The sequence below is a fragment of the Bufo gargarizans genome, chromosome 8 (assembly GCF_014858855.1).
Source record: "Bufo gargarizans isolate SCDJY-AF-19 chromosome 8, ASM1485885v1, whole genome shotgun sequence".
Lineage (NCBI taxonomy): Eukaryota > Metazoa > Chordata > Amphibia > Anura > Bufonidae > Bufo > Bufo gargarizans.
Genome location: NC_058087.1, coordinates 112422834 through 112442408, shown reverse-complemented (window position 1 = coordinate 112442408; position 19575 = coordinate 112422834). Strand labels below are relative to the sequence as shown.

The 19575-nt window shown below is 42.8% G+C and overlaps 1 protein-coding gene across 1 annotated transcript in view; it reads right to left on the bottom strand.

Annotated features, from left to right (window-relative positions):
• LOC122945418 (GPI inositol-deacylase-like) overlaps window positions 1-19575 on the bottom strand; it is a 657393-nt gene that overhangs the window by 505113 nt on the left and 132705 nt on the right. The window contains exon 2 of the mRNA XM_044304488.1: window positions 9308-9461. Within this exon, the coding sequence (XP_044160423.1) occupies window positions 9308-9461 (154 nt within the window). The remainder of the gene's footprint in view (window positions 1-9307; window positions 9462-19575) is intronic.

Here is a 19575-nt window from a genome sequence, read left to right as displayed (position 1 = left end):
GACGTATTTCTGGAGCTTAATAATATTACAGGCTATAGCTACTAGAGAGGGGTTGTTGATCCAGGGAGTTATTCTGATTGCCTGATTGGAGTCGGGAAGGAATTTTATATTCCCCTAAAGTGGAGAAAATTAGCTTCTACCTCACAGGGTTATTTTTTTTTTTTGCCTTCCTCTGGATCAACTTGCAGGATAACAGGCCGAACTGGATGGACAAATGTCTTTTTTCGGCCTTATGTACTACGTTACTATGTTACTAAAGCGATTAGGTGATCAGTCTGTTACATTGTCGGATATGCATCAGGATAAAACGGAAAGTGTGGAGAAATTTTACACTAGACTCCACTAAAGATGGATGGATTTGGGCTTTGAGTATACCTCAGACATGCATGAGAAAATTTTGAGTGCTGCTTTTGTGGATGGTCTCAGGGAAAGCATTCGCAAGGGTCTGGTATCAGCTAGGCCTGAATGGAGAACTAGTACAGCCCTCCATTTTGTTACAAGTAGCAAAGGGGGTAGAAGCTGAATTGAACAAAAGACCTAAGGCGGGTGTGGCCGCTTACCAGCCCTCTTCCCAAAAAGGGGGAAGGAAACCAAGGTATCCCTTAAGATGTTATAACTGCGGCAGGGTGGGGCACTTTATTGCGGGATTGCCAATATCCTAACCCATGGGAGGAGGAAGAGGAGGAGAAGGCTCAGCCCCCTCAAGTGCGACGCCCATAGGGAGTTGGCAATCCAGAGTCAAATGCTGTGCCCCTATTAAAAATTCAAACCTTAGGGCCTGCCCCAGTTGTCTCCTTGGGAATCAATGGGGGGGAGCCCATCCCCTTTTTGATTGACACTGGAGCAGCCAAAACAGTTATTCGCAGCAAACATGTAAAAAGATCCCTTATGTCTAAGGATAGTATTCCATGTGTAGGAGTAGATGGTAATGAGGTTCCTACTCCTCTCACAAAGCCAATACAAATTGCATTTGCCCCAAACCAACAAATGCTAAGTCGTCTCTTAGTCGTCTCAGTCATTTGTTGCAGAGAATATATAGTAATATAGTAACATAGTACATAAGGCCGAAAAAAGACATTTGTCCATCCAGTTCGGCCTGTTATCCCGCAAGTTGATCCAGAGGAGGACCCCTCTCTAGTAGCTATAGCCTGTAATATTATTAAGCTCCAGAAATACGTCCAGGCCCCTCTTGAATTCCTTTATTGTACTCACCATCACCACCTCCTCAGGCAGAGAGTTCCAGAGTCTCACTGCTCTTACCGTAAAGAATCCTTTTCTATGTTTGTGTACAAACCTTCTTTCCTCTAGACGCAGAGGATGTCCCCTCGTCACAGTCACAGTCCTGGGGATAAATAGCTGATGGGATAGATCTCTGTACTGACCCTTGATATCTTTATACATATTAATTAGATCTCCCCTCAGTCGTCTTTTTTCTAAAGTGAATAACTCTAATTTTGATAATCTTTCAAGGTACTGTAGTTGCCCCATTCCAGTTATTACTTTAGTTGCCCTCCTCTGGACCTTCTCCAGCTCTGCTATGTCTGCCTTGTTTACAGGAGCCCAGAACTGTACACAGTACTCCATGTGTGGTCTGACTAGCGATTTGTAAAGTGGTAGGACTATATTCTTATCACGGGAATCTATGCCCCTTCTGATGCAACCCATTATCTTGTTGGCCTTGGCAGCAGCTGCCTGACACTGGTTTTTGCAGCTTAGTTTGCTGTTTATTAAAATTCCTAGATCCTTTTCCATGTCAGTGTTACCGAGTGTTTTACCATTTAGTATGTACGGTTGACTTGCATTTTTCCTTCCCATGTGCATAACTTTGCACATGGGAAGGAAGAGGGCTGGTAATATGCGCAGATATATCTTCCTGATTGTACTGTGAAGTTACAAGGCAAACTAGGAGAAGAGGATATATGTCTCTTAGCGGCCTGTGATTATAATCCATTCCACATGTACGTGTCTACACTCTCTGAAGAGGGCGTGTCCCTTCTGCTGCAACAATTACCTGAACATCTGTGGGCCTCCGGACCTACAGATGTTGGCCATTTATCTGTCGCTCCAATGATGGTAGAACGAAAACCTGATGCTCCTTTACCTCGAAAGGCACAGTATCCTCTCAGTATACAACAAACAGATGCCATCACTAAAATAGTGCATGATTTTGTTAGTAATGGGGTACTAATTCAAACCACCTCTCCATGTAACACTCCCTTGTTCCCCATTAAGAAAAGGGGGGGAAAGGTCAGCCAGTGCAGTATAGAATGGTACATGATCTTAGGGCTGTTAATGAGGCTACAGTTTTTAATACCCCTGTGGTACCAAACCCACATACGTTGTTGGCACAGATTCCCCACAGTGCTACCCATTTCACTGTGGTGGATCTTGCAAATGCATTTTTCTCAGTTCTGTTACATCCAGATTGCAGATATCTTTTTGCCTTCACACATGACAGAAAGCAATACACCTGGACGGTCTTACCACAAGGTGCACATAATTCCCCCAGTATGTACAGTACTGCCATAGCCCAGGTTTTAGCGGATTGGCCCATTCCATCTGAAGGAGTTGTCTTACTTCAATATATAGATGACTTACTTCTTTGCTGCCTGGGAGAGGAGGTGTGTAAACAAACCTCGTTGTCTCTTCTCACCTTCCTGGCTGCAAATGGCTGTAAAGCTTCCCGCAAGAAGCTTCAATTTTGTTGTACCACTGTCACCTTTCTAGGGCACTGTATATCTGCTGGGATTAGACATCTCACCCCAGACCGTATAACTGCAATCAAACAAATTCCTTTGCCTACTACAGCGGGGGCTCTGAGAATTTATTTGGGTCTAGTCTCATACTGTAGGCCTTGGATCAGAAATGCCTCTGCTCTTCTACAACCCTTGTATGATTGTCTCACCTCTCTTCCTTTTTCATTGACAGATAAGGTCGTGGAGAACTTTCATACATTAAAACTAGTTATCAGTTCCACACCAGCATTGGGTCTACCAGATTACAATAAAGATTTCAGACTTTATTGCACTGAATGTCTTGGCCATGATTCAGCTGTTCTCACACAAGCTAGGGCTGGCCAACAGCATCCAGTGGCGTATTACTCTGCCAGACTTGATCCAGTGGCTAGAGGAGCGCCATCTTGTGTCCGTGCGGTAGTGGCCGTACAACTCATGCTTGACAAAAGCTCTGAGATTGTACTCAATTATCCAATTACTGTTTTTGTCCCTCATGACATCTCGGCCATTCTCACACAAGTACAGCCTAAGTACCTGTCCACCGCCAGACACCTTAGACTAGAATGTGCACTACTTATGCCACCAAATGTCACCATCAAAAGGTGCACAACTTTGAATCCAGCTACTCTGCTGCCTCTGGAGGGGGGAGGTAGTAGTAGTATGAGTCATCTAGCTGAGTATTTTCCTGACCTGGAAGATAAACATGACTATCTCCAATTAATGTCCCAAGAGACAGCAGGGTTTGATCACGTGGTAGATACTCCCTTAGAAAACCCAGATTTAGAGCTCTTTGTGGATGGAATGCGGTATGGTGTCCAGGGGAAGTTCTATACTGGGTATGCAGTTGTCACTCAGCACGATACAATCAAAGCAGAATCATTGCCCTCTCACATGTCTGCACAGGAAGCTGAACTTAAAGTTTTGGAAGATGCCTGCAGGTATACGGAGGGAAAACCTGCAAACATCTATACAGATTCCAGGTATGCTTTTGGGATCACCCATGATTATGGTCCAATTTGGAAGGCTAGAGACTTCGTTACAGCAAATGGCAAGCCAATTAAAAATGGCAAAGAGGTGAAAGCCCTAATGGACGCTCTGCTGTTGCCAACAAGGGTGGCCATTATGAAAATTAAAGGCCATTCGTCAGGAAAAACCCTTGAAGCTCGGGGAAATCATCGAGCTGATCTGGCAGCAAAAGCTGCTGCACAGAAACCCAGAGATGATCCTGTAGGGATAGCAGCAGTACAAGAGCAAATCTCCCTGCCAGTCAACTATGAAACATTTAAAACCTTACAGTCTCAAGCAACCAAAGCAGAAAAGGCAGTATGGCTAGAGAAAGGAGCTGTGATGACCCCAAAAGGAACATGGGAACTTAGAGGAAGGCTGTGTTTGCCCAGTGCCTTATTCCCAGTCACAGCCCAGGCCACTCATGGGAATACTCACCTGTCCAAAACTGGCATGACTGCTCTTGTTAATAATCACTGGTATGCCCCAGGATTCAGTGTAACTGCAGCCAAATTTACTCAGGCTTGTATGATTTGTGCACATCACAACATAAGAAGGAAAAACATCTTTGAGGCACACTCCCAGGCCCGATTTCCTCTTCCAAAAACTGCAAATAGATTACATCCAACTACCCAAAGTGGGAACTCTAGAATACATCTTGGTATGTGTAGATCTGTTTTCAGGGTGGCCAGAAGCCTATCCTGTGGCCAAAGCCACTGCACAAAACACAGCCAAGAAACTTCTGAATGAGATAGTTTGCCGGTATGGGGTCCACGAGACAATTGAGAGTGACAGAGGTTCTCACTTTACAGGGGAGGTCATGCGAGAAATTATGAGAGCCCTGGGTATTGAACAAGCCTTCCATACTGCGTATCACCCACAAAGAAGCGGATGAGTAGAACGACTCAATGGCACAATTAAATCAAAAATACAGAAGGCCATGGCTGAACTGAATAAGCCATGGACAGAATATCTCCCTTTGGCACTTTTCTCCATCCGGTATACACCTAACGGGAAGACAGGCCTGAGTAGATATGAAGTACTCTTTGGGAATGCCCCTAGATTAGGACTCTATTTTCCACAACAACGCCAGATGCAGAATAATAGTCTTTCAAAGTACGTTATCTGTCTTACAAACAGACTGTCTAATGTGTATTCCCAAGTTTTTGCTTCTCTTCCAGATCCAGACAGCATAGAGGCAACTCATTCTCTACAACCAGGAGATTGGGTAGTGGTGAAACGACACGTGCGGAAAGTCCTAGAACCACGATTTGAGGGTCCACATCAAGTACTGTTAACCACCGCCACTACTGTCAAGTTGGAAGGAAAGTCTAATTGGGTCCACGCATCTCACTGCAAAAAAGTACCAGAACCTCAAGTGCTGGAATGACTGCAAGGGCCGTAATATTTTTGCATGCCTTACTGTTCATTTTATATTGTACAGGGGAAAATGCACAGTCAAATCAAGTCCCAAATTCTGTATTTAGAGCAATATTAATACAAGGGAATCAGAGTGCAATTGCATATGTATCTCCTACAGCTTCACCCATGATTGACAAAATGGCCTTAGAGACAGGGTTTTCAGACACAAACGTATGGCTAGAGTGGATCCGCTATACGGTTCTTTCCCAGAAGCGATCCAACTGCATAGCATGTGCTGCAGCGCGACCTCATTTGGGTACAGTACCTTTCCCTTTGAGTGAGGTTACCGATCCTGAGGGTTTCAAGTGCATCCTTAAGATGTACACTGAAACTATTCCCAGCAATGACACCTCCCGCTGCAGAACATTAGAATTACTTTATCCGATTGTTCATGATAAAGATCATATGGGTTTCGGTATAACGCCATACCCTGGAAATTATACCTGTTTCAATCGTAACAGTACAGGCAAAGACATTGGTGTTTTCCCTCCAGGATATTGTTCCTATAACATCTATTTAAATGAGACAAATAGTGACTCTGATGCTTACCCTGACAAATGGTTTGTCCACCAAGATTATCAACATTCAGATATCTGGTGGTTACGTGGAGACATGAAGCTCCGACCCAGGATAAGAATGGAATGGATTGGCCAATGTACCTTAATTAAGGTGCTGATGCCATATGTTCTATTTTCGACTCTTGAGTGGGATCAAGTCAATAAGCAAACCGGTGTATGGTCAAGGCTAAGGAGGTCACTCTCTACATCTTTTGATTCTCATGTATACATAGATGCTATAGGAGTCCCTAGAGGAGTTCCTGATGAATTTAAGGCTAGAAACCAGATAGCTGCTGGTTTTGAATCAATACTTCCCATAATTGGCATAAATAAAAATGTAGGCTGGATTAACTATTTGTACTATAATCAACAGAGATTCGTAAATTATACTCGAGATGCGGTAAAAGGAATAGCAGAACAACTGAGCTCTTCATCGGTGATGGCGTTACAGAATCGACTGGCCCTAGACATGATCCTAGCGGAAAAAGGAGGCGTCTGCAAGATGATTGGAAGTTCCTGCTACACCTTTATTCCGAACAACACTGCCCCTGACGGAAGCATCACAAAGGCTTTAAAAGGACTAACTGCCTTATCAAATGAACTAGAGGAAAACTCTAGAAGCAACAACCCATTTACTTCCTGGCTAGAACAGTGGTTTGGGAACTGGTCTAGTGTGTTAGCCAATCTGTTAATGACACTGGTGGTAGTATTTGTGGTATTGGCATTGATAGGGTGTTGTGTTATTCCTCATTTTAGAAAAATTGTTTTTAAAATATTTTTTTCTCCAATGTATTCACTGAGGAAATTAAACTGTCAGATGACATGCCGAATGTTGAAATAAATTCCCCATTAAAAGTGTCCTGTCTGACCCAGGAAGAAGTGCAACAGCGACTTAAAAAGATTAAAATAGACAAATCGCCAGGACCGGATGGCATACACCCTCGAATCCTAAGGGAATTAAGTAATGTCATAGCCAGACCCTTATTTCTGATATTTGCAGATCCTATATTGACAGGGAATGTCCCACAGGATTGGCGCATGGCAAATGTGCTGCCAATATTCAAAAAGGGTCCAAAAACAGAGCCTGGAAACTATAGGCCGGTAAGTTTAACATCTGTTGTGGGTAAACTGTTTGAAGGTTTTCTGAGAGATGCTATGTTAGAGCATCTTAACGGAAATAAGCAAATAACGCCATATCAGCATGGCTTCGTGAGGGATCGATCATGTCAAACAAATTTAATCAGTTTCTATGAGGAGGTAAGTTCTAGACTTGACAGCGGCGAATCAATGGATGTCGTGTATCTGGACTTCTCCAAAGCATTTGACACTGTACCACATAAAAAGGTTAGTATATAAAATGAGAATGCTCGGACTGGGAGAAAACGTCTGTAAGTGGGTAAGTAACTGGCTCAATGATAGAAAAGAGAGGGTGGTTATTAATGGTAAATACTCAGATTGGGTCACTGTCACTAGTGGAGTACCTCAGGGGTCAGTATTGGGCCCTATTCTCTTCAATATATTTATTAATGATCTTGTAGAAGGCTTGCATAGTAAAATATCAATTTTTGCAGATGACACTAAACTGTGTAAAGTAATTAACACTGAAGAGGACAGTATACTACTACAAAGGGATCTGGATAGATTGGAGGCTTGGGCAGATAAGTGGCAGATGAGGTTTAACACTGACAAATGTAAAGTTATGCACATGGGAAGGAATAATGCAAGTCACCCGTACTTATTAAATGGTAAAACACTCGGTAACACTGACATGGAAAAAGATCTAGGAATTTTAATAAACAGCAAACTAAGCTGCAAAAAACAGTGTCAGGCAGCTGCTGCCAAGGCAAATAAGATAATGGGTTCCATCAAAAGGGGCATAGATGCCCGGGATGAGAACATAGTCCTACCAGTTTACAAATCATTAGTCAGACCACACATGGAGTACTGTTTACAGTTCTGGGCTCCAGTGAACAAAGCAGACATAGCAGAGCTGGAGAGGGTCCAGAGGAGGGCAACTAAAGTAATAATTGGAATGGGGCAACTACAGTACCCTGAAAGATTATCAAAATTAGGGTTATTCACTTTAGATAAATATATCAGGGGTCAGTACAGAGATCTATCCCGTCATCTATTTATTCCCACGACGGTGACTGTGACGAGGGGACATCCTATGCGTCTGGAGGAAAGAAGGTTTGTACACAAACATAGAAGAGGATTCTTTACGGTAAGAGCAGTGAGACTATGGAACTCTCTGCCTGAGGAGGTGGTGATGGTGAGTACAATAAAGGAATTCAAGAGGGGCCTGGATGTATTTCTGAAGCGTAATAATATTACAGGCTATAGCTACTAGAGAGGGGTCGTTGATCCAGGGATTTATTCTGATTGCCTGATTGGAGTCGGGAAGGAATTTTTATTCCCCTAAAGTGAGGAAAATTGGCTTCTACCTCACAGGGTTTTTTTGCCTTCCTCTGGATCAACTTGCAGGATGACAGGCCGAACTGGATGGACAAATATCTTTTTTCGGCCTTATGTACTACTACTATGTTACTAAAATGTTCAATTCAACCACACCTGCAACCACCATGTACATGCATTGTGACACGGACAAACCTAAAGATTATTTGGAGAACCTCATTGAGGAACGAGATTCCGTCCTAAAACAAATAAAATCTTGTTGATAGTTGCGGAATAAATAGATCCAGATGAAAGCAAACCCAAAAGAGAGTTGGGGGGACCTGGTGAAGCAATAAGGAAAGTCCAGCTCTTCGTCGTTTAGGGCATTGGGAGAGTACCTCACATTGCTTATTCATCTTGTATCTATTTACCGCAAAAAGGAGGGATTTGTGAGAGACAAGATTTTATTTTGTCTCTCTGCTGTAGTACACATTATTCTCCACTAGAAATCAATTAAGTGCCTCGTGCACATTTTTTTTGTTCTAAGATCATTAGTGAAAGAAAGGAGGAGTTAAGTTGCTAGTTTCAAATGTGCGAATCAAACTCAGGAATAAAGTTAGTAAACTACTCCCTTTTTGTCACAGAGCCAATAAACTTTCATCTAGGACCACCCTTTTGTCTACCTCATATTGCCTATATAAGTATATGTAACTGTAATAAAGTACTGCATATTTTCCATGATACCAGCCTGTATTGGTCTCATTGAGAAAGCTGTGTGAGCTCATACTTATAATTCTAACTAATTTGGAGCCACACAAAGAAGAAGTGTGTCGTAGAATTTGCGACAACAGTTCTAACAGCTCCAGCGCATATCCATGAGTCCCCATATTCATGAGCTCCTGGTTCCCCCTGCCCACCTGCCTCTGAATGAGTTTTTTTTCCATCTGAAATAGGAGAATGTGAACCAGGGAGAGCCAGGAGCTCATGAATATCAGGACTAAAGCTGCATGTGCTGGAGCTGTTTAGCATAAGATTTTAGCAAAGAGGCTGAAAACAAAATGACCCAGCAAAGAAGATCTGTCACTAGTTTTTATTGCACTTAGGACATCATAAAACTGGTGACGGATTGCCTTGAAATACAACATTTTAATCTGCTTTGTTAACTCAGTTATAACAGTATAACATTACACATACCCTGCTTGTAACTGCCAGCATTTCCAGGAAGAAATAAAACTGGAATTCCAGTTAAGGAAAAATTTCTGCTTTCTTCCATATAAACACCTTCACCATACAGATGCAATTCATATGCTGGATAAAGTAGGGAAACTTTTTTTGGAAGTTGTATTTTCTAAAAGAAGATAAAAAAATAAAAATAAATGATTAACTCAATGTACTTTGATTTTTGTTTCAGTCAGAGCTGACCATCAAGAAATATGACAAATGTATTGTTTGTAAGTACTTTATGATGTTTATTTTAAAGTACAGATGTAGCAGGGTTAACACACAAACTCTTAACTCAAAGATCGTTAACTCCTTGCGTTATCTTGAAACAAAAGCCATTGAAAAGCATTGAAGATGTTTGTAAACTATGTTTTAGGCAATGTTCACATCGGAGTTGGAGGGGCCTCTGTCACTGATTTTGTTGAAATATGGGACAAAATAGCAAGATACATTATGTAAAATGCCAGGTTTTCTAACAGAAGCCCAATGGATCCCATTATACTATATCTGCAACATGGGCATGACGGCACCCTCAATTTCTTTAATTTCTATACAGTAGATATAAAAAGTCTACACTGAAGTATTGGCATATGTTTTGATATGTCCATTTTAAAAATAGAGGTGTAATGCATAAAGTTCTTTTTTTTTCCTGTATATGTTTAAAGCATACACTAAATGTAAAATGTATACAGTGGATATAAAAAAAAGTCTACACGTCCCTGTTAAAATGTCAGGTTTCTGTGCTGTAAAAAAAAAAAAAAAAAGAAAAAAAGATAAATCATTTCAGAACTATGTGACCTATAAACTGTACAACTCAACTGAAAAACAAACTGAAATCTTTTAGATAGAGGGAAGAAAAAATATAAAAAATAATATGGTTGCATAAGTGTGCACAGCCTTAAACTAATACTTTGTTGAAGCACCTTTTGATTTTATTACAGCACTCAGTCTTTTTGGGTATGAGTCTATCAGCATGGCACATTTTGATTTGGCAAGACTTGCCCACTCTTTGCAAAAACACTTCAAATCTGTCAGATTGCGAGGGCATCTCCAGTGCACAGCCCTCTTCGGCTCACCCCCACAGATTTTCAATCGGATTCAGGTCTGGGCTCTGGCTGGGCCATTCCAAAACTTTAATCTTCTGGTGAAGCCATTCCTTTGTTGATTTGGATGTATGCTTTGGGTTGTTGTCATGCTGAAATATGAAGTTCCTCTTCATTTTCAGCTTTCTAGCAGAAGCCTGAAGGTTTTGAGCCAATATTGATTGGTATCTGTTTATAATCCCCTCTAGCTTAACTAAGGCCCCAGTGCCAGCGGAAGAAAAAGAGCCCCAAAGCATGATGCTACCACCACAATGCTTCACTGTGGGTATGGTGTTCTTTTGGTGATGTGCAGTGTTGTTTTTGCGCCAAACACATCTTTTGGTATTATGGCCCAAAAGTTCAACCTTGGTTTCATCAGACTATAACACCTTTTCCCACATGCTTTTGGGAGACTTCAGATGTTTCTTTGTAAGAAAAGGCTTTCGTCTTGCCACTCTAGCCCGGACATACGGAAAATACGGGAGATTGTTGTAACAAGTACCAGCCAGTACTTGCCAGATATTCCTGCAGCTCCTTTATTGTTGCAGTAGGCCTCTTGGTAGCCTTCCAGACAAGTTTTCTTCTCGTCTTTTCATCAATTTTGGAGGGAGGTCCAGTTTTTGGTAATTTCACTGTTGCACGGCTTGTGCCATATTTTTTCAATTTGATGATGACTGTCTTCACTGTGTTCCATGGTATATCTAATGCCTTGAAAATTCTTTTGTACCCTTCTCCTGACTGATACCTTTTAACAATGAGATCCCTCTGATGTTTTGGAAGCTCTCTGTGGACCATGGCTTTTGCTGTGGGGTGCAACTGAGAAAATTTCAAGAAAGACCAACTAGAGCAGCTTAGAGATTCTCACTTACATTTTAACAAACGTTACATAAATCAATGGTACAGGTTAATAGGAAACTTTATAATACTGCTTCTTAGAGAAAAACTGCCTGTTGTCCCTCTAGCAGCTGTCACGGCGCAGTGTGGGTGGTAAACTCCACACCGAACACAGGAGGGAAGGGAAAAGGTACTATGCCTGGAAACTAGGGAAAGGGGAAAGGTCACCACCTAGTGAATCCCTAAACAGAGCCCCAACTACTATCAGTATGAACAGACCTCGATGGTAGGAATGTTAATACTTAGGAACCTAGAACCTTATCTGACCCTAAAGGGCACTGGAAATGGTGTCAGGACAAAAGATGACCTGTTCCTTCCCAGCTGAAGGAACAGGAGACTCCCTCAGGCCTAATACCAAAACTAGAAATAGGGAAAAGACACTTAAATCTGAAATACGCGGATGAGCAGGAACTCAGTGGAGAACCAAACACTAGCACTTCCACAACCAGAAAGGAGCTATCAACCACATAGCATGATGGGTGAGACAAGACTAAATAGAGGTGTTGGAATGACCACTTAAGCTACACCTGAGACAAGAGATGTGGTCATCACCAGCAACAACATAGAAACAAGTGAAACCAAAGAGGCTGTCAGATCACATCACATGCAGCCAGTCTCTTACAGTTGCAAGAAAAAGTATGTGAACCCTTTGGAATGATATGGATTTCTGCACAAATTGGTCATAAAATGTGATATGATCTTCATCTAAGTCACAACAATAGACAATCACAGTCTGCTTAAACTAATAACACACAAATAATTAAACGTTACAATGTTTTTATTGAACACACCATGTAAACATTCACAATGCAGGTGGAAAAAGTATGTGAATCCTTTTTCTCCACACATAGTGTTGTGTGTTTCTTCCAGACAACTCAACTTCGGTTTCATCTGTCTACAGCAGGCATCCTCAAAATGCACCCCTCCAGCTGTTGCAAAACTACAACTCCCAGCATGCCCAAACAGCCTACAGGTACCAGCCTACAGCAGGGCATTGTGGGAGTTGTAGTTTTACAACAGCTAAAGGGCCGCAGTTTGAGGATGCCTGGTCTACAGAATATTTTGCCAGTACTGCTGTGGAACATCCATGTGCTCTTGTGCAAACTGTAAGCATGCAGCAATGTATTTTTTGGACAGCAGTGGCTTCCACTGTGGTATTCTCCCATGAAATGCATTCTTGTTTAGTGTTTTACATATTGTAGATTCGCTAACAGAGATGTTAGCATACGCCAGAGACTTTAGTAAGTCTTTAGCTGACACTCTAGGATTCCTTTTCACCTCATTGAGCAGTCTGCGCTGTGCTCTTGCAGTCATTTTTACAGGACGGCCACTCCTAGGCATAGTATCCAGCAGTGCTGAACTTTCTCCATTTATATATAACCGATTAGAAGGAGTGAGATGAGTATAATACAATTAGTTCAAATAATACTACAATGGTCCAAAAATCACATCATTTATTTGAAAATCACAAAAAAGACACATGATCAGCACTGGTCACAAATAGAACAATAGACACAGGTTACAATACACATTAAAATCCAAGGGGACCGATGGTGAGCTGCCGATATATATATCTGGATATAAAGTGCAAGTGCATAAATATAACCAATTGGTCATCAATTAGAGGACATATAATATCCACAAACTATGGCTAATAGATACCACAATAATATCCACATGCATGTATATCAGAATTTGCCACAAAGTTGGTGTGAGATATACACCACATTTGTCAAAATTGAGGCAGTAGAGATAATTGGGGTTAAATTCAGCACATGATAGAAAATATACTGACCAATTGACATGAATATATCGTGTAGCAACACCACCGGTCCACTCCCCAACGCACGTTTCGCGTACAGCTTTTTCAAGGGGTGCTGGTTGGCAGAAGGAAAGGCTATCCTAAATACGTCAGGTGGATGCATTTCATTGGTTCTTGGACCTGTATTTAATTACGTTCCCCAGGCTCACCTGAGTATTATCGCATGGCGGTCATTGGCCGTGCCCGGCCCCCCACACAGGCCACCACACATCCGGCGACGCCGTGCCAGTCCGGAGGAAGGCAGTCACGCATTTCCTGCGCGACACACGTCACTCTGGAGCGACCGGCGGCACACGAGCGCGGCGCATGCGCAGATTGCCGGACACGCCACAGCCGCCATGTCGAGTGAGGGCACATGGATGGATCATAATAATATGTATAAAAAAGTCAACTCAATTTACATGGAATGGTGGTAATTTACACATATGAACATCATACATAGATCTTACAATGCAAAACACAGTTTTTGTTATAAAGGCATGAATATATATATTCTAACAGCCTAAGTCAAATGTTCGTCAGTCATCAGAAGAGAATGCATATATATATATACGTACATGAAACCTCTCCTCATTTATATAAAGTTGACTCTAATGTATATACATATATGTATATGTTTATAAAGTGCAGGAACCTGAAGTGCAATTGCACTATACAGATGCCATGCACTTCACAGGAGTAGTAGTCATGCACATCGAATTGCTCAGCAATTCCATGTGACATGCTACAATTGTGACGCATGCGCAGGAGAGAGCATAGGGCAAGCCTATTCCAATGTAGGTGCTGTGAAAAAAGATTAGAAAATTAAGTAGCTGAAACTAAACCCAAATTGCCATGATACATAATTTGGCAATGTGCACAGTACCATAAGCGTGACCCCAAATAATTATTACTCAACCTAGTTGGGGGACCTTTAATTACATACTAAGAGGACATTCAACATTGCTTCTACTATCATCCTCTTGTCCTCCTGTCATACACAATTTATTATGGCAGGAATTAGTAATCTAAAGCCTCCTGTCTCCCAGACCCCTTAATGCAAAATATAGTGCTGAAAAATAAATTATTAGTTTGACAAAAAAAGTGAATGAATAACAATATAAATTACATTGATTCTACATGCTTAGTTATATCTAAAGCAACAAAATTAGATATAGTTTCCTATGTGCAGGCCGTAATACACGACCATATATGTAAGTGTCAAGATCCCTCAAAAAAAAGAGGGAATGTATCAACCACTGCACCGTGGAATTTTCGCGTTCTCCCCTGCACAAGCGTCAATCCCCTCCAATCCAATACCACCAATGCTCGCACTATCCACATCCAAAGTCACACATAGACCCATCACACGGCCCCTCTTCATACCTCAAGCATCTATGTTCATCAATCAGCCCCCCATCCTATCCACCGCCTATTCATGAATACCTTTTAATCACCGCCATACACATAAACATAAAGAAACCTGGACAGAGCATGAAGATCCAAGGAGGAAGCATTCACAAGAATGATGCAAAAGGCACCTTATCATTCAACCCATATGGCACTTGAGTTTGAAGCTTGATTATCCATTTACTTTCCACTTGTTTAAGTCGTCTAAAGAGGTCACCTCCTCGAGAGCCCAAATTCACCTTATCAATGCCACGAACCCTCAGGTCCTGCCATCGATTATTAGGTTTCAACCGGAAATGTCGCACGACTGGTTTAAGCTTCAATATTCGTTCCCTATCATCAGCTCCCACTTTCGACGCCATCCGTATATCACTCTGATGTTCCTGAACGCGTATACGCAATTCTCGTGTCGTCCTGCCAATGTAGATTAATCCACATGGGCATGATGCCATCTGTAGCCGTCTTGATATTAATATCCAAAAAGGTCATTTGACATTGAGAGATGGTCTGGGTCAATCTGATATTCCAATCATTCGCGTTTAGTTGTACCAAAAATAAATCAAGTTGGGTCATCATTGGGTCTTTGGGAACGTGAATATGTACAACAAGTCATGGATGGTGCAAATGGACAGGTTATATCCTGGATCCGCTAAACGCGGCGCGGCCCCGATGTGCTCGTTCAGGTACGCGTGGGCTGGCGCAGTGACGTCATACGCCACAGTGTGGGCGGAGCGGCAGTGCGGGCCGACGGACATGAATATCCGGCGGCCCCTGCACTGGGCATAAAGAGCTGAGCCGTCACACAAGAAGACCACCCCTGGAAAACAAGTATCCTTGGCATACCCCTGAAGGGGTGAGTATCACCCCACTATCCCATCAACGATTAACCCCTGCATTGCACCTACCTTCTCCCACCAACGAACCCCTACTTGTCCTATCTCTCCCCTACCTCTACCCACTACATTACCCCTCAACCACCAATCCCATGCCCTGTCCTGTCCTGATGCTAACCCTTTCCCGGGTTAACCCCTGCATTGCCAGACCCCGGCTGCTGAACTCAGCATTAACCCCTTCCCTCTAACCCATGCCTATCTGCTCTTACCCCTGCTGTGCCCCAACCTGCATTAGCCCTATAACCCAGTATCTGTGGCCTGCATTTACCCTTGCAGAGCCACTATAAACCCTTCGTTCTTAGGGATAGTTTTTAATCCAGGTTGGGTGGGCTGCTAATATGTGTGTGTACTGTATTAGTTTTGTGGGTGGAATTTGGGAACCGTGTAGTTTAGTACTGTATTTTTAGTACTGTATTGTTAAGTGCATTGCGTGCGTTGTGCACTGTAGGCGTTAATAAATAGTGTATTTGTATTACACCTACTGTGTAAGGCTACTTTCACACTAGCGTTCGGGCGGATCCGTTCAGAACGGATCCGCCCATAATAATGCAGACGGAGGCTCCGTTCAGTACGGATCCGTCTGCATTATTTTAGCAAAAAAAAGCTAAGTGTGGAAATAGCCTGGGACGGATCCGTCCAGACTTTCAATGTAAAGTCAATGGGGGACGGATCCGCTTGAAGATTGAGCCACATTGTGGCATCTTCAAACGGATCCGTCCCCATTGACTTACATTGTAAGTCTGGACGGATCCGCACGCCTCCGCACGGCCAGGCGGACACCCGAACGCAGCAAGCAGCGTTCAGCTGTCCGCCTGTCCGTGCGGAGGCGAGCGGAGCGGAGGCTGAACGCCACCAGACTGATGCAGTCTGAGCGGATCCGCCTCCATTCAGACTGCATCAGGGGTGGACGGCTGCGTTCGGGTCCGCTCGTGAGCTCCTTCAAACGGAGCTCACGAACGGAATACCGAACGCTAGTGTGAAAGCAGCCTAACGTGTGCTTATTAGTGGTAGTTAGCTCAGTTAGGCGCTTGCAGCTAGCTTAGTGATTAGCGTAAAGGCAATGTGAAAGTATTGTATTATTAATATAAAGGTATAAATAGACGGAGTCATCACTAGACAACTCCTCCTATGAATATTAATTATTGATATTTGCATAAATATTGGCAATATTCTCCCTTAACAGAATGCTAAACCTTGCGCAGTACTCACCACCTCCCTGGTCTTCTTCCGGGACCAGCTCTGCACTGTGTCCTGACAGCATCAGGACGTAGTGCTTGTATGCGTGCACTATAACCTTCCACTGTGCGACATGAGGTCACAGTGCAGCGTGGGCTGGAAGACAACCATGGAGCGAAGCAATGCCGTCTAGCGCAAGCAAGGTACGTTTTTTTTTTTTTTTTTTTTTTTCCCAAATCCCAAATTTATGATGGTCACTTAAGTCAGTATGATTACAGCGACCTATTGTTTTATTTGTTTAGTTTTTTTACTACTTTTGCACAATAATAGCACATCTTATGCGAAATACTTTAGTTTACATTGCCACATTCCAAGAGCCGTATGTGAATAGCTTTTTGTGGGATGAGTGGTATGGAGGGATGTCAAGGTGAGCTCTCCTTTATATGTCTAAACAGTGCTTAGTCCTGTCATTGTTACTTTATTGGTTACTATGGAGTCCAAAGTCTTTGGTCATGTTCAGCACATCACAGATGCCACTTCGGGCAATGTGGGGCACTTCACTAGAAATTCTTCCTATCAGCATTATATTCTGCTTGTGACTCACTATTTCTTCTAGGGAGACAAGAAGACTTCTCTTAAAGGGGTTGTCTCATCTCGCTGTTACTAAGGTGACATGAGACACAGTTCCGACCACCTCGTGCCCGGGAAAGAGTAGTGCGCTCTGGCGCTTTGCTGTTTCAGTAGTTCTCATTGCCATGCATGAGAGCTACGAAAACGGAGTAGCACAAGCTATGCTGTTTCCCAAATTCAGAAACAGCATAGCTTGCTGTCTTACGCTGTTTCAGTAGCTCACATGCACGGCAATGAAAGCTACTGAAACAGCAGAGTGCTCTGCTGTTTCCAGGATGGAAGGTGTTCGGGACTGTCTCATCTTGCAGATTTTTCATTTTAATCCATTTCACCTGTAACACAGCAAGGGTTAACAGTCAAACAAATCCAATATTTATTATTAGAGATGAGAAGATTTCCGCTTATGAAATTCATTCACACTTCGTTTGGTCGTAAAAGGCGAATTGAGTTATGGATTCCGTTACCACAGACCATAAAGCAATTCTATGACGGAATGCTTTTAGAGGCATTTCATTATTCATTCCGTCATAATAGAAGTCTATGGTCTGCAAAACAGATCCGTCCCATTTCCGTTATACATGGGAGGACTAAAGGAAACTGGACGGATTCGTTTGCAGCCCATAGACTTCTATTATGACAGAATTAATAACGAAATGCATAGTATTCCATAAGGTCTGTGGTAACGGTATCCATAACGCAATTCACCTTTTCCCAACAAACGAAGTGTGAACAAATTTAAAAATTTGAAATTCGCTCATCTCTATTTATTACCCCGATTCTGCAGAAAGGAAAGTGCACCATATGGCTTATGAAGGGCAGATTTCACTGGAATAATTTTCAGGCAAAATGTTGCATTTGAAGACACTCTGAGGTACCCCTATGGTGGAAACCCCCCAAAAGTGATCCCATTTTGGAAACACTTTGGCCCAAATGGCATTTCATAGAATTTATCAACACGTGGCCGTGAAAATGAAAAATTACATCTTTTACAAGAAAATGTAAATTTGACCCACATATTTCATTTTCATGTGAAGTAATAGGAGAAAACGCACCCCACAATCTGTTACCTATTTTCTCCTGACCATATGTGGTCATAAATTGCTGTTTGGGCACAAAGCAGGGGTCAGAAGAGAAAGGGTAACCTCACGGATTACGAGTTGTCCCCGGACTGTATCTCAGCCCTCAATCTGGGGCTGGGATACAGTCTGGAAGAGCAATTCAATTTGGTGGGCTTTGAGGTGGACCTGCACAAGGCAGTGCGGAAACTCCATCTAAAGAAAATGTTGAAAGATTCACCACTCCATCAGCGGCCCCCCAAACAGGGAGTGATCCCAGCCCGCACTGAACATTTAGGGTTTGATATAACCGATCCCTTTAATACAGAGGAAGTTAGCTGTCTAGAACTACTTACCAGCATCAATTTACAGGAGACAGAGGATAGGGCTGTTGATAAGGACATATTCACAGGAGGCGTAGGGTCCATTTTTATTCCCCCCATGCCGGCTGGCTGTGGCATCAACATCTTCCAGAAGCGTGTGATGAGGGATGTAAAGGCTCTCATCTATCCCGCTACATATGAAAATATCACTACCCAAGAAAAAAGCCGCTTTGAAGTGGCTGGGTAGTTTAGAGCAGAGTTTCCCAACCAGTGTGCCTCCAGCTGTTACAAAACTACAACTCCCAGCAAGCCCGCACAGCCAAATGCTGTCCAGGCATGCTGGGAGTTGTAGTTTTGCAACAGCTGGAGGCACACTGGTTGGGAAACACTGGTTTAGAGGATGTTGTAGTCAAGCCAGCCGACAAGGGGGGCAACGTGGTTTTACTAACTAAGCAGTATTACATGAGTGAGGCGCATAGACAGCTTGATGACACTATAAACTTTGAGAAAATAGGGAAGGACCCCATAATAGGCCTGTTGTCTCAGCTAAAGGAATTATGCTCTAAAAATATAGCTTCAGATTTTTTGCCATCCAGCATGTTTGAGAAATTGATACCACAATGGCCTGGTATTTTGTTCCCAAAATACACAAGTCTATCACAGCCCCACCGGACCGCCCCATTGTGGCAGGTATAGGGTCGCTTACTGAACCCCTTTCCCAATACGTGGATTGGTTGCTCAGACCCCTTTTGTCAAGGGCCCCCACGTATCTTAGTGACACGGGTGTTTTCCTTCTGGACATCATTTTTTTTTTGATTGGCGCGATGGGCTCGCTCTGGTGTCACTGGATGTGGAGAGCCTTTACACTAGGATACCGCATGACGTGCGGATCCGGGCTATCAAGCAGGTTTTGTGAAAAAAAAAAAAAAAAAAGATAAAAAGTCGATATACAGTTCTGGGCTCCTGTAAACAAGGCA